The 14,961-nt window shown below is 37.6% G+C and overlaps 1 protein-coding gene across 3 annotated transcripts in view; it reads right to left on the bottom strand.

The window, feature by feature from the left end:
• Nucleotides 1-264: 264 nt before the first annotated feature.
• LOC106871228 (uncharacterized) overlaps nt 265-14,961 on the bottom strand; it is a 68,782-nt gene continuing 54,085 nt past the window's right edge. For all 3 annotated transcript variants that reach the window (XM_089356946.1, XM_089356947.1, XM_052970345.2), the window contains one exon: nt 265-1,532. In XM_089356946.1, the coding sequence (XP_089213072.1) occupies nt 1,449-1,532 (84 nt within the window). In that variant the 3' untranslated portion in view covers nt 265-1,448. The remainder of the gene's footprint in view (nt 1,533-14,961) is intronic.

Below are 14,961 nucleotides of genomic sequence, written 5' to 3'. Positions count from 1 at the left end.
CTACTACTATGCCAGTTTCTTCCCCTCAGAACCTCGAGATTCTGGAATTCCGTTCATTCCATGTTTGTATCGCAACCGTCAACCTGCAGCTGTTTAAAAGGTACGCCATGCACACTGAGCTCGCCAGTGACGGAAGAACTACGAAGGTTTTGGAAATGATTTTTACCTTAAAACCAAACCAAAAAAAAAAAAAAATATTGTGCTGTGAGGAAGAAAAAAAAAAGCAAAACAAAATACGAACATAAAATGAACACAAATAGAATATAAAATTAATAGTAATGAAATATTACTATATATTGTTGTTTCTTTTTTTTTCTCTTTTATATAAGTCATATTTTCAAGGACTGTACAGTAAAAAGAAGCATGAAAGCTTTGCCGATGCTACAGCCATTTTGTCCAGGCCAGCTGTCAACATTTTAGTCATTTAAGTTTTTATTTTTTTATTTTCTGTGAACTACACTCAAACAGACACAATACTCAATAGTTTCGGCTACTGAAAGTTTACACACACACACACACGCACACACACATATATATACCTAACCTGCTGTTTTACAAGAGCAAGAAAATTGGCAATATTTTTTGAAGTCCAGTTTGTAAAAATGTCTGAATCAAGAACGGGAGATGATGCGTGGAAAAAACCAAAGTGAACTTAATTGACAATAGGATATAGAAAAAAAAAAAAAAACAGGAAGGGATTAAAATTATTTTTCGTACATTGGCCCAAAGCCACATATTTGTAGGGAGAGGGAAATTCAATTGAACCAACAGCAGTATACCATTGATATTTTTCTTATCAAGCGCCCAGAAGGATGAAAGGCAAAGTGGACCCAGCTGGGGACTGAAATCAGAATTTAAGAAAACAGTGCAAGGCATTTGTCCACTGACACTCCAGTGCTCTACTGATTCTGACTACCCTCACAGAAGGTAATAATAATTCCATTAGTTTTCTTCATTTGCAGAGGACATACTGGGGAAACAATTTTATTAAAATCATATCAAAACGTTCTCGTTTATTGCAGAGGCTTTGCTTCTGTTGTCTTTGAAATTGCTTGATGAACCACGCTTAACAACGTTTGCAGTTAGACAAATGTACGCATATATATGTATATATATATATATATATATATATATATATATATGTATGTATGTATGTATGGTTTCTGTATATTAATTAGTTGAGTTTTATTGACTTTTTGGGTTTGTCAAACAAAAACACATGAAGTGAGCAAAAAAAAAAAAATTGTTTTCCTATGTACATTATTGATTGTGTTGCGTTAACACAGATCGTGTCTTTAAAGTAACGAGGTCCAGGTGGTAATAATTTGAAGTTCGTTATCACCATAATCATCATCACCATTATTATAATTATTTCCTCATTCCTTTCCATTTCTTTGTCTTCCAGAACTTCCACATCATCATCTTTTCCATGATTCCAATTACGTTTGTCATGTCCAAAAGCGAACAGTTCCGACGTCACAACCTTTCCAAGTGTCTTTCCTCATGTCAGTTTTCGATGAACAAGGTACATACTGGAAAAGAAAAGAGAAATCGTTAGCGGGACTATACAGAGATAGATCAATAAATTAAATGCAGTCTTTTTTAATGCAATTATCATTAAATTCATTTAGTTTTTAAGTCGCGGAAAGACGCAGCAGACGTGACAGGCTGCGCACGGGCTTTTCTCGCTTCATCGCCCGCGCATCCGAGGAACGCGACTCAACGTACCATTTTACACCAGTATACACAAACGTACACATTTACACACATATGTGTTTAGTAATAATGGTATAAAATTTCAGTTTTTAATTGTTATTATTATTAATTTTACACTTTTGCATAATTTTCTCATGCTTGAGCGTGTTTGTGCGCGCGCATACGATCGCGCATGCTTACACACACAAGTATCAGAAAAATAATACCTAAAGTAAAAATAATTGTTAATATTAGTTTCAAATTTAGGCACAAGGCCAGCAATTCCGGAAGAGGAGTAAAGTCGATAACATCGACACCCTCCCCCCCAGAACTCAACTGCTACTTATTTTATTGACCCCCACCCCGCAAAAAGAATAAAATTCAAAGTCGATCTCGGTGGAATTTGAACACAAAACGTTAAGGCAGACGAAAAGCCGCTAAGCATTCTACCTGGCGTGCTAACGAGTCTGCCAACTCACTGCCTTAATAACAATAATAATATTAACAACACATGTTGAAAACTGGGAACGAAAAACGACTATATATGTATGTATGTATACGTAGTCCGTCAAAGTGTCAACTGAGTGTTGAAGGACAATAACTGCGAAATCCTTCAAATCATTTTGTGGCAGCGATAAAAGAAAGGAGATGCGAGTAACATGATGACAAATGACGGCGATGGTGATGAAGACAGCAAGCAAAGAAGTCACGCGTTCGCATTGGCTGTCTCGCCACCTGCAGAGAACGAGTTCCTTAATGTTCTCTATATGCTTAGTCAGTCAGTCTCTCTCTCTCTGTCTCTCTCTCTCTCTCTCTCACTCTCTCACTCTCTCTCTCACACACACACACACACACACACACACACACACACACACACACACGCTTTACTTTAGTGAACATTCTTTCATACCCAATAAAACTGAGCTTGTAATTTCGATGGCCACTTATCGTAACTTCCACTGGTACGTCAACAATAAGGTAGATAACACCAACTATTTCTCTTATTCAGCTCTCCGAACAGTCATTTCTCAAAGAAAATGCAAAATCCCCCAAGACTTCATGTTCAAAAGTGTAAAAACGGGCCACGAAATGTTCTCTGATATAATCCAGTGTATGGTTAAATATGAGAACAAACATAACTGAAGAGTCTCTTAAATTGATTTTCCTTCTCTTTCCTACGAGCCACACATACTACATAATTCTTTTTCAAAAATTCGATTGATGTTAACTATGCTCCTCGTAAAAACGTTGCACGTCCCATTAACAATGCCAAGTGACTTTTTACCATAAATAATACAGCTTGTCAGTGCCCTGTAACTGTACTAATTGTACAACTGCCTGCTTAATAGTAACCGTCTGACGAAATCATTAATACAACGTGCCAAAATACACATAGAAACAGAATACAAAGAAAATGTGGAGCAAAGTCCTGCGTTGCATTAATCGAGCTTTACTTTTTAAAGCACATGTTTTGCAGCATACGCATTCGTTTATTAACCGAGACAGGAATTTGAGACTGCACTATCCAGATATATTTGTAGTGGGGTTTTGATAGACAAACCCACATCATTTTGTTTTATTTGCCTTCCCACTAAATTATAGGCGTACAAATTTTCGTTAACAACTGAGTTGCCACTTGTATCTCATTGAAAACTGCTTATGTTTTGCCTCAGTTCTCAAGTTTAAATGTAAAATCCGAACTTTTGTTAACTTGTAAACTCTCTCCTAAATACCTAGTGTATAGTTTTAAATTTCTAAACGAATGAAGGTTACGAATGCTTTGAAATTGTTGGAAATATTTGTATCTCGTTTCCTTTAGTATATCCTTTATCGTTATTCCCGAAAAAATTTCCATCTTTAAAGTAATTTCCCTTGGAAACTTCATTAACTTTAAAATTTTCCATTTCTTTCAAATACACTTTTAATCTATATACACTTCTCAACAATACATTAATAGGTCAAGAAGTTGCAGATTTCTTATAGTCGAAAGGTCTCATCTTGTATTTAGATCTATAAAATCTGCTCACCTGCTGAATTCTAGATTCGGAGCTTTTATTAAATGTAAACATCTGGATAAGTTTCTATAATGGAACTGGAAAACACTATTTCTGAATTAAGCATACAGTCACACAAACTTTGAACCTCCTACCACCATTGAATTATACCATCCATATTAATTCTGGTTCTAACCAGCCAAAGGATCGCAACTCTTATCTCGATTCCCTCTCTGTTTCGTTTTTGTTATTCTACTTTTTTTCTTTTACTTCCTTCCTCTCGTTCTTTCTCGCTCTTTCGCGTGTTCTGAAAGAGTAGCCATGTTATATCTCGACCTTCAATGATTACTTGAAAATACACGGTTCACTATACAATCTTGTCCAAGCATCGTATTTCCAGAGGCATGAAACTTGTAGCAGCACGCACTTAAATCCTGTGTGTATTAAATGATATTTATCTCTCACTAGACGCAATGTTTTTTTTTTTTTTTTTGCTGATGCTACCAATAACGGATACCAATACTACCTAGGTACATTTGAATGAAGGGGAGATGATAAGCAAGTAGAAAGTAGATTATGGAGAAGAATGGGTAGAGAGAGAAAAGCTGAGAGAGAGAGAGGGAGAGAGAGAGAGAGAGAGAGAGAGAGAAGGAGAAAATGTAGGTGATTAATGATGATAGTTAGATAGACGGAGAGATAGGCAAAAAGACAGACAGGTAGCAAAATAGTACAAAAGATAGACAGACAGCTAGAAAGACAGAAAGATACACAGACAGATAGACAGATAGCTAGCTAGCTAGCTAGCTAGCTAGATAGAAGTGAAAATGATAAAGAGAAGGGAGGAAGTACTCTAATGTTGTTGCTGGTGAAGTGTTTGTACGGAAATGATGTGTCGAATTTCTCCTGTATAACCAAGCTTTTATCATCATCATCATCATTATTATTAGTCCATCTGGAACAATTTGTACACGGTTCTACCTCACTGAATTACAACTTATATCAAAGTTAACGGAAGTCGCAAGTAAGGAAGAAAGTATACATATATGCATGCATGTATGGCTTTGATTGCAGTCAGCTAATGACGTGTGTGTGTGAGAGAGAGAGAGAGAGAGAGAGAGAGAGAGAGAGAGAGAAGGAGAGAGAGAGAGAGAGAGGGAGAGATAAGGTAGTAAACCATAAATAGGCCCACGTATTCCCTCTCTGTCTCACGAACACACACACACACACATTAGGATTGTGGGTCACAATTGGACAGTGATCCTTAATCTTCTTGATTTCGTGACACACTGCGGCATGAATAAGGAAATTGCTGTAAAGTTAAAATATAACCCTGTTCTAAAGTAAAAATTTAGAAATATAGAACCTGTCTTACTGTACCTGGCCATTTCTGCCGTCTACGTCAGGTTGTATTGAATCCCATAACTAGTGTGTGTGTGTGTGTGTGTGTGTGTGTGTACAAAGAGGAACAGACAGACAGATAGAGTAATCGATTGATCGTTACTCTAATTAAACCCGTGTGTGCTTTGGTCTGGTGATAGTCTTCTTGGAATATGATTACACACGAGGGGTGTATGGGCATACTTGCGCTTTGATATTTGTGTGTGTGTGTGTGTGTGTGTGTGCAGATGAATTTTACGACGAGTTCATTTGTGTAAACAAATCTAGCGCCTGTTGTACTCTTTAAGGCATAATACTCAGACTGACCATACAACTTTCTATATCGATGTCACTGCATGTTTTTTTTTCTTTTTACCATAAGATCTGTGCGCGCGCGTGTGTGTCTGTCTGTGCGAGTGTTAGTGTATGCTAGTGTGCGTGTGTGCGTGTGTGCGTGTGGCAGCTGAAGCTGTTTCGCCGTAACCCACTGCCTCTGATCCAGTCATTGATGCAATATTTCCACAGCTGTATCTCAGCCCAGTTAAAGGTGTTTATATTTCAAACATGTTCACAGTATGGTTAAAGGGTTTCATGGGTTGTTATTGTTATTTTTCTCAAGGTTTCAGAACGGCAATAGCTAAGTGTGGTTTGTGATAAGAAGGGACTTGGGGTGGGGGCATGAAATGTGGGGGAGGGCAATTTAAGTTTTCAGAAGATTATCTCTCTCTCTCTCTCTCTCTCTCTCTCTCTCTCTGTGCAGTAAGTTATCTCTATGGATGTTACGCCCACTCATGCAAATATCTATAATTAGAGAGAAACACAAAAGAACCACCAACGAAACGGAAAAAGAAATACTGAGGTCAGACTAACTGTGTAGCTGTTGCATCAGCAGAGACCTGTTCCACACACACACACGCGCGCATCTTTTATCTTTTACTTGTTTCAATCATTAGACTGCGGCCTTTCGGAGGCACCGCGGGAAAGGGTTTAGTCGGAGAAATCAACACTAGTATTTATTTTCAAATCACGTACTTACTCTTTCGGTCACTTTTACAGAAAATACTAAAATACTGGAACGCAAGCATACGAACACTGATGGACAAGCGGCAGGGGTGACACAGACACAGACACACACACACACACACATAAATATAAATTCGATTAGAGATTGTGTTAACCTCATGAAACACCTGTAAGTGAAGATGATTAATTTGCTGTTAGTAATAAGCAATTATTAACTTCCCAATCTCCATTTTCTTTTTATTCTTCTGTTTATATATATATATATATATATATATATATATATATATATATATAATTCCAAGAGAGTTAGAGGTTGTGAATTCAACCAACTAAGGGATAACATCTATCCAATATACTGCTGGTAGAATACCCAATTATTAATACACAAGTGTTTTTTTTATTGCATGGCAATTACACTACTGAATGTAATAAATGGGTGAGGGCAAAAAGTTGTTTTACCCTTAATTTATACAGCAATAAGAAAATTGAGGGGATCAAGAAGTGGTATTCATCAACTTTTAGACATTATATTATGTCTATTTATTTTTAAAAACAATTATAACAATATATATACATGTATAACATATTATGCTTTACATATATAAAAATACCAGCAATTATTAAAATATATAACGTAGAACATAGAAAGTAGAATAATTCTACGTTATATATTTTAATAATTACTGGTATTTTTATAAATGTAAAGCATAATATGTTATACATGTATATATATCGTTATAATTTTTTTTTAGATAAATAAATAGACATAATATATTATTTAAAAGCTGATGAATATCACCTCTTGATCCCCTTCCATTTTCTTATTGCCGTATATATATATATATATATATATATATATATATATATATATATATATCAAACTGAAGTACTGAGAACGAATTTATCCATATAGATATATATGTGTGTGTGCATGTGTGTATGTGTGCGTATGTGTCCGTGTCAATGTATATAATACAATTCATACCCAGACAAACAAACGAACACGTGCGCACAAATACACTTAGAAATCTTATTTTAATTTCAAAATTTTTTTTCCGTTAGTTTTCTTTTTCTTTAGTGTAGATTTTTTGTCTTTTAATCCCCCACCTCAAACAATACATATACAACACAGTAATACGTTAAGAAGCTAAAACAAAAAGGAAAGACAAAAACCAACAATGTATCCAGCTTGTTCACATGATTACTAAATTTTCTACTTAATGTTACCACTGAGGACCCCATCTCCACGACGCCAGAGTGAAACAAAAATTTGCACAACTCAAACAAATTTTAATTAACAACGAGTATATTAAAAAAGTATTTGGTTGAACAATTCAACCCAAAATAAGCAACAACTTCAACGAAAACTCAAGAGAGCTGGCAATTAACTAGACGAGAGGTACTGATGATATAGCTGTCGGGGTTTGACAACGTGTGGCTGTGTGGTAAGAAGCTTGCTTTTCAACCACATGGTTCTGGTTTCAGTCCTACTGCGTGGCACCTTGGGCAGTGACTTCTACTTTTATAGCCTCGGACCGACCAAAGCCTCATGAGTGGATCTGGTAGACAGAAACTGAAAGAATCCCGTCGTGTGTGTGTGTGTACATCTATCTATCTATCTATCTATCTATCTATCTATATATATATATGCGTGTATCGATGTTTTTCTCCCATCACCGTTTGTGAAATGGTGATGGGGGACAAACATGTGAAACAGTGATGTGTTTATGTCGGTGGGACGTAAAAAGCACTCACTGCACTCTCGGAGTGGTTGGCGTTAGGAAAGGTATCCAGCTGCAGAAATCTTGCCGGATCAGATTGGAGCCTGGTACAGCACCCCCGGCTTACCAGTTTTTAGTCAAACCGTCCAACCCATGCCAGTATGGAAAGCGGATGTTAAATGATGATATATATATATACAGGAATGTGTGTGTGTGTGTGTGTGTGTGTGTGTGTGTGTGTGTATTTCATCCTCCAGCTGTACAGAACAAATGTGTCACTAAATTTGAAGAAAATACACCACAAATAAACAAGAAAAACAGAGGTCAACATTTTCTCCTTCCTTTGGGGGGAGGGGCTGTCTCTTGTTGAATGTTTAAAATATTTATTTTTTCTTAAATTTTTCTTTTACACACACACACACACACACGTACATGCACTATTCATTATGACCCTTCCAACTTAATCTTAATATGATAGCGAGTTTACAGAATCGCCTCTAAGTTGGCGAACTGGCATAATCTTTAGCGGGGCGGCGAACAAAATGCTTAGCTATATTTCCGGCTTTAGGTGTTCTGAGTTCAAACTTCGCCGAAGTCAACTTTGCTTTTTAGTACTTCGGAATCGATGTAATGAACTTGACCTCTCACCCCAAAATTGCTGACCTTAGAAAAAGAAGCAAAATATATAGAAGTGAGTGTATGTGTGTGTGTGTGTGTGTGTGTGTGTGTGTGTGTGTGTGAGTGTGTATTTATGTTTGTTCCAAGTTGGAGGCCGTAGTTTGGTGAAATTTAACGAAAATGTCTTGAAAGTCAGTTAACCGTTCAATTTTCTGCCCCAACAGAACCCCAAACCTTAAACCTTCGTTAAGTATTTGGCACCTGACGGTTTTATTTAGATTTTCGGAAAATCATTAACACACACACAAACACACGTCTTGTGTGTGTGTGTGCGTGTGTGTGTGAGATAGAGTAACTAATGAAAAGTAAAACAAATAAGAAGAAACTAATAAACTGCTTTGCAAATCTGTTGTGAGAGAAGAAAGAGAGTGAAGAAGGGGCGAGGTGTGGGTTGGGGTGGGAAGACGGCAGACCTTGAGGTTGAACACCTGAAGCAACACAAACTTGCCGTAAACTCAGCTTGGAAGAACCAAAGACTTCGCTTGCGGTGGCGGCGGCGGCGGCGGCGGTGGTGGTGGTGCTGGTGGTAGTAAATGTATGCAAGATTAGGGACGGGAGGGAGAGAGAAAGAGAGAGATGGTGAGGTTTGTGAGTGAAGCAGTAAATGTCCACCGGAGATCAAAAGGGATGCAGTGACCATCTTTAGTGGTCAAACATCCGTCTCTCTTCCTCAGACTTCATTCTTTTCTTTGTTCTTCGTCTCGTTTAAACGATTCTTCGTTCCTGCGAATCAAAAACAATTCTTTCTTTCATTCTCTCTCTCTCTCTCTGTTTGTTTTCTCTACTCCCTCTCCAACTGATTAATTACTCCCTCTTCCTCACCAGACCCCATGTAACCCACCTAATCACCATCGCTCATCTAATACATTCTCTTTCTCCCGTTTATGAAAAGTGCATCCATCGAACGCTCCCTTCTACCTCCCTCTCCTCCTTTAATCCTTTGTAATTTCGTTACTTTACCATTCCTACAGAAATCAATCTTGCAGTACCTCACCACTCATCCTTTCTCTACCGCTAATTTTTCGCATTTACCAATTTCCTAATCTTCCTCGCTCTCTCCATTATCTCATATGACCCATATATATATATATATATATATATATATATATATATATATACACATACACATACATATATACATACAGTATATAGCTCTCTGTTATATAGTTATGCCATTTGGCATAGTCATGCTCCGAGCAAACAACGTATGTGCACCACAACTTCAATCTCTTGCATATATGTAAAAATGGAGGCTATGTACGAAATTCTTTGTCCCGTCCATCTGCAACCAAGGTTCGATCCAAGCAGCAGGCTACTTTGATCCACTTCTTAACCAACGATTCAGAAATACATGAACTCCCCACCTCCCCAACTTCTCTACGATATTTTATAGGGCTCTTAACATTGACTTTAAACAAATTGTGCTCTGCAGTGCCGAAAGAATTTCAGATTTAAAATCTCATTAGTTTGGACCATCTAAAATTTCGAAAAGAAAATTAAAGAAGGCAGTCTCAGATTTACATATAATTTCGGGTTTCGGGTGTTCTCAATGAAAATTTACCGAATATTTCTTTAAGGTTTTGGTTTCTTTTCAAATGAGGTTTAACTATAATTTTGTTGCTGTTGTTGTTTATTCGCAAAACCAGCGCTACGACGACCGCCACCAATGACGGCCACAACAGCCTCACAATTAGCGCCACTAACGCCAATAGCAACACCACGACCACCACCAACAACAAAGCAACACTACAACCACCATTGCCAATACCAACCACTGCACTATCACAACCACCACCACCCAACAACAACAGCAACAACAGGAATAGCTTCTATAATTAAACAGATAATAGAAAGTATTGGGAGATAAAGTTTAGTCTTTCTGTAACCAAAAGCAAGAATTTCGTTTAAGTTTCTAAGATTCCTCGAAGATATGCGATACTAAAACAAGTGATTCGCTCATCTTTTGTTGTAAAATCTGCGAACAGATGGACGTCGGTTTTAGGTTTGCTGCTTTTTTTTTGTCACTCTTTAATCCCTAATCTTATTATTTCTTTTATTATTAAATTTGTTATTTTAAAAAAGAATTTGAGAAACAACAAAACATGAATTAAAAAGGAAAACATTCAACAAAGAGAAATTGTGGTTAAGTCATGCATTTGGGAAGTTTCTAGTTTGGCAAAAGAAAAAAAAAATGTAAAATCTGAGTCGGAGGAGGAAGGAAAAGATGTGAGAACTGGCTTTGTTTGTTTCAGTTTCAATAGTTTAGTCTTCATGAATTTTTTAAAGAAAAAAAATGCAAAATAGAAAAAAAGAAAAAACAAAACAAAACGCGCGCGCACACACACACACACATGGTTCCGGGTTCAGTCTTACTGCGTGGCACCTTGGACAAGTGTCTTCTATTGTAGCCTCGATTTGGTGGACGGAAACTGAAAGAAGCTCGTGATTCAAAAGTCATCACGCATAGGAAAAATTTATTATTTTTTTTTACAAGAAACAGTTAAATAAAAAAAACTGTTTCTTATAAAAAATAAATTGTTCTTATGTATAGCGACTTTTGAATCACCCTGTGTGTGTGTGTATATATGTTGACCTTCTACCTACACTGTCTACAGCGTCCACTAACCAGTCCTGCTACTAATTTCTTCCACTACGTCATACACACACACACAAACACACTAACAGATAAACCACCAAACCATGCACACACACACACACACACACACACACACACACACACACACACACGCACACACACGTTCTGTTATCACACACACACTCGCAGACTTTCGCAAACGCACAGCTTCATCTCCCTTTTTCACTCTCCTATCTTAGAAAGAACTTTTCCCCCACCACCTCCTCTTCCGGTCTTTTCATCATGTAACCTCGTGGGCATCGGTACCATTTTCCTCTTTCTCCGTTCTTCCATTCTCCGAACTTTCCATCTTTCCGACGAAGGGCTACGCCCGAAACGTCATACACTCTCTCTTTCCTTTCCTGAGCGTCCAATAATACTATCCATATCACGTCCTCACTTTGTTGTTTTTTTGTTTTTTTGTTATTGTTTTTTGAACTATATATATATATATATATATATATATATATATATATATATATATATATACTTATATATATACATATATATGTCAGTGTGTGTCTGTGTTTGTCATTGTGTCTAAGTTTGTCCGCCCATCACCCCATGACAACCGATGCTGGTGTGTTTAATCCCTGTAGCTTAGCGGATCGGCACAAGAAACCGATAAAATATGGACTAGGTTTAAAAATGAGTCCTAGGGTCGATTAGTTCAGCTAAAACTCTTCAAGGCGGTGCTCCAGAATGGCAGCAGTCAAATGACAGAAACAAGTTAAAGAATATATAATTTAGTGTCTTCTAAATTTCAAATGTAAAGTGCAGTGCTCAATGTAAAGTGTAGAGTTACATAATTAAATCGTGGGATTTGTCTTTTCGCACATCGTTTAACCCAAACAGCGATCTTCAGGAGATTTTATTTACTTGTTTTTTTAATTTTTTGTAAAGGAAATTGAAACTACGCCGAAGTTGTACCTTCAGTGCATGTGTGTGTGTGTTGGGGGTGATTTAGAAACAACAATAATAAAATAATAGCACTTATGAGGCATCTTCTTGGAGGTGTTGTTACAAGAAACCGAATGGTTTCCATTTATCGCCTAGTTGTCAAGACCTAGTACAAGTAGACGAGTTTAAGGAATACGTGAAATAGGGGTGTAGAAGCCCATATATATATATGGGTGTAGGGTGGGTGTGTATGAGAAATTTGATAGTTTTGAAGAAAGCTGCCGTTCGTTATGATGCGCGTCACTCCACAACGGTTAATAGGCAAAGGTTCCCACCTACAGCATTTAATTCTTTAAAACCGATCGCAAACAGCACGGATGTAGACTTAGACTAGTGTTCGAGCGGTGCGGTGGTTCTAATTAATTACACTGGGGGGATTAATTTGTGGCGAACATGGCGCAAGAATATAGAAAACCTGACAGCTGTTGTAATGAGTATCGGGTGTAGCTAGTTGGAGAGAGAGAGAGAGAGAGAGAGAGGTGGGAGGAGGGGAATGCGAGACAGGGGTTGGGAGAAGGGGAAGAGAAAGGAAAAGTTAAAAACGAAGGGAGTTCCTTGGGCAACCCTTATTCGACGCAAAATTAGATTAATTTATTCTCAACCCTGGTGTGTATGTTTCCTTTTAAAACCCTAACCCTACAACTCCCTTGTTTTAAGACAATGAAACAGACACAGTCCCATACCAGCCTCCTTCAGATCCCCCCCCCCCCATATACACAGGAATTTTAAAAGGAAATGATGGATATGTTGATATTTTCCTAAATGAGCAGCAAAGCATTTCCAAAGTTTCAGATGTTCCACAATGGCATAAACCAAACTGTATGCAGAAACGGTATGTTTCAAACTTTCAGACACAAACTGCATTCTATGCTTTTGGTTCTGCATTAAAAAATAACGATTTATGTTGAGTTATTTTTAGAGATTTCTTTTTATTTCTTTTCCATATTCTTCCAGATTCTGTTGTAGATCGACGGTCTTTGGTCTGTTCCAGTATCAAACCAGTTTTTCTATGACAAGTGATCAGTAGCTTTTCATTCAGCCCTCCTCCGTATCTGTTGAAAGCAACACAGAATAATCACTCGTCTTTTATGCGAGTCCGGTACTTGAATGGTACTTTATTTATCAGCCAATGAATGATGAAAGAGTAAGCTGACATCGGTGGCATTTGAACTCAGAGCGCAGAAAGACAGAGTAAATAGCCAACGGTATTGTATCCAATGTTCTAATTCCTATATCAGTTCGCTGTCTTGATGTTGAGAATGAGGATTTAATTGTAAAATGACAAATATCTCCACATCCCGGTGGAGTTTTAAGGACTAATCCATAACGGCCGGCTTATGATGTTAAGTGAATGAAAGAGCAAGCTAGCACAGATTATAAAGCAGTCCGAACCCTGAAGTAGGAAAGGACAACTTGCGAATGGGGGTCACGTTTGGCCCTTTGACGCCTTTTGTACAACACCCTTCCCTCCAAAATTACTGGCCCCTGTGCCAGAATTAGAAAGAATATCTTCAGAAGATCGAATTAAAGTTATATAATTCTGACCCAAATTGAAACCGAAGACGCTGACTTGTTTTCGAGATTACTTCTCCATGTTTAATGTTTGCTGCTTCTCATACAATGGTGACAAACCAAACAAGAATTTGAAACAAGCTCGAAATAGTAACGTCAAATAATAGAAATGTTTTAAGTTCAAAATAAGCTTCTATTACTATAAAAAGACATTTACACATATGTTCGCACACGCGCTTCCACCCCTTCCTCTCTCTGCTCTTTTCACATCTGCGTCCTTCTAGTTTCTTATTTGTGTGTGTGTTCTATATCTCTTGTCAGTTTCTGACTCCCTTCTCTTGTCTCCATGTTTGTCCCTCAGTTCTTTTTGGTTTCCTTTTCTTTTTCCTCCCCATTAGTCTTCTGATTGTTCTCAAAAGAAAAAAAAAAGGGAAAAAGAAAAAGAAAGAAACCTAGTCTCTTTCAGAAAACCCAACGAGCGCAGACCTTGACCTGTACAGGTCAAGTGATACGTGCACAGGTCGGGGTGGACGTAAGAAGAATCAGGAATTCATTATCTATCGAAGGAATGTATGAAAAGAAAATCCTAACAAAATGAATCCTTTTCAGAATCATGGAATCGGTAAGTGAAGCAGATGTAGGAGGGGGTGCTTGTCTCCAGCAGATGTATACAGTACCTCAAGAGGTATGTATCTTTTATCATTTACTTGTTTCGGTTATTAGATTGCGGCCATGCTGGGGCATCGCCCTAAAAGATTTTTGTCGAACGAATCGACCCCAATGTATTTTTTTTTTTGTTAATAAAGCCTGGTACTTATTCTACCAGTTTCTTTTGCCGAGCCACTAGGGCCTCGGAAACGTAAATGCATCGATAACGTTTGTCAAGTGGTGATGGAGGATAAGCATAGACACAGACACAGACACACACACACGCACACACACACACACACATATATATATATATATATATATATATATACAGGGTGCGGCGAATATATTGTCGTCTAAACTACGCAAAGTAACATCTCATTTTAACAGATATATTTTTTACTAAAATTACATAAAAATTACATCTTGAAATGCTAAAGAGTAAATTTGTTCTATAAAATCACCATTGGCTTCAAACACGGCCTCCAGACGACTTCGGGATTTTCTACAACTCTTCTGGGCGGTCTCCTAGTTTAAGTTGGTGAATGGTGTGATAATCCTTGCCTTCAGTTCATAGCAAAAGACACATGCCAAAGGTGTCACGTAGTGGGACTGAACCCGGAACCATGTGATTGAGGAAGCAAACATCTCAAACATCTTACCGCATACCGAAGCCATATGTCTCAGAGAAAAAACGACAGGTGCATGTGGCCCTTTT

Source organism: Octopus bimaculoides, chromosome 9, assembly GCF_046866305.1.
Source record: "Octopus bimaculoides isolate indiv1 chromosome 9, ASM4686630v1, whole genome shotgun sequence".
Lineage (NCBI taxonomy): Eukaryota > Metazoa > Mollusca > Cephalopoda > Octopoda > Octopodidae > Octopus > Octopus bimaculoides.
This window is presented reverse-complemented; position numbering and strand designations above follow the sequence as displayed.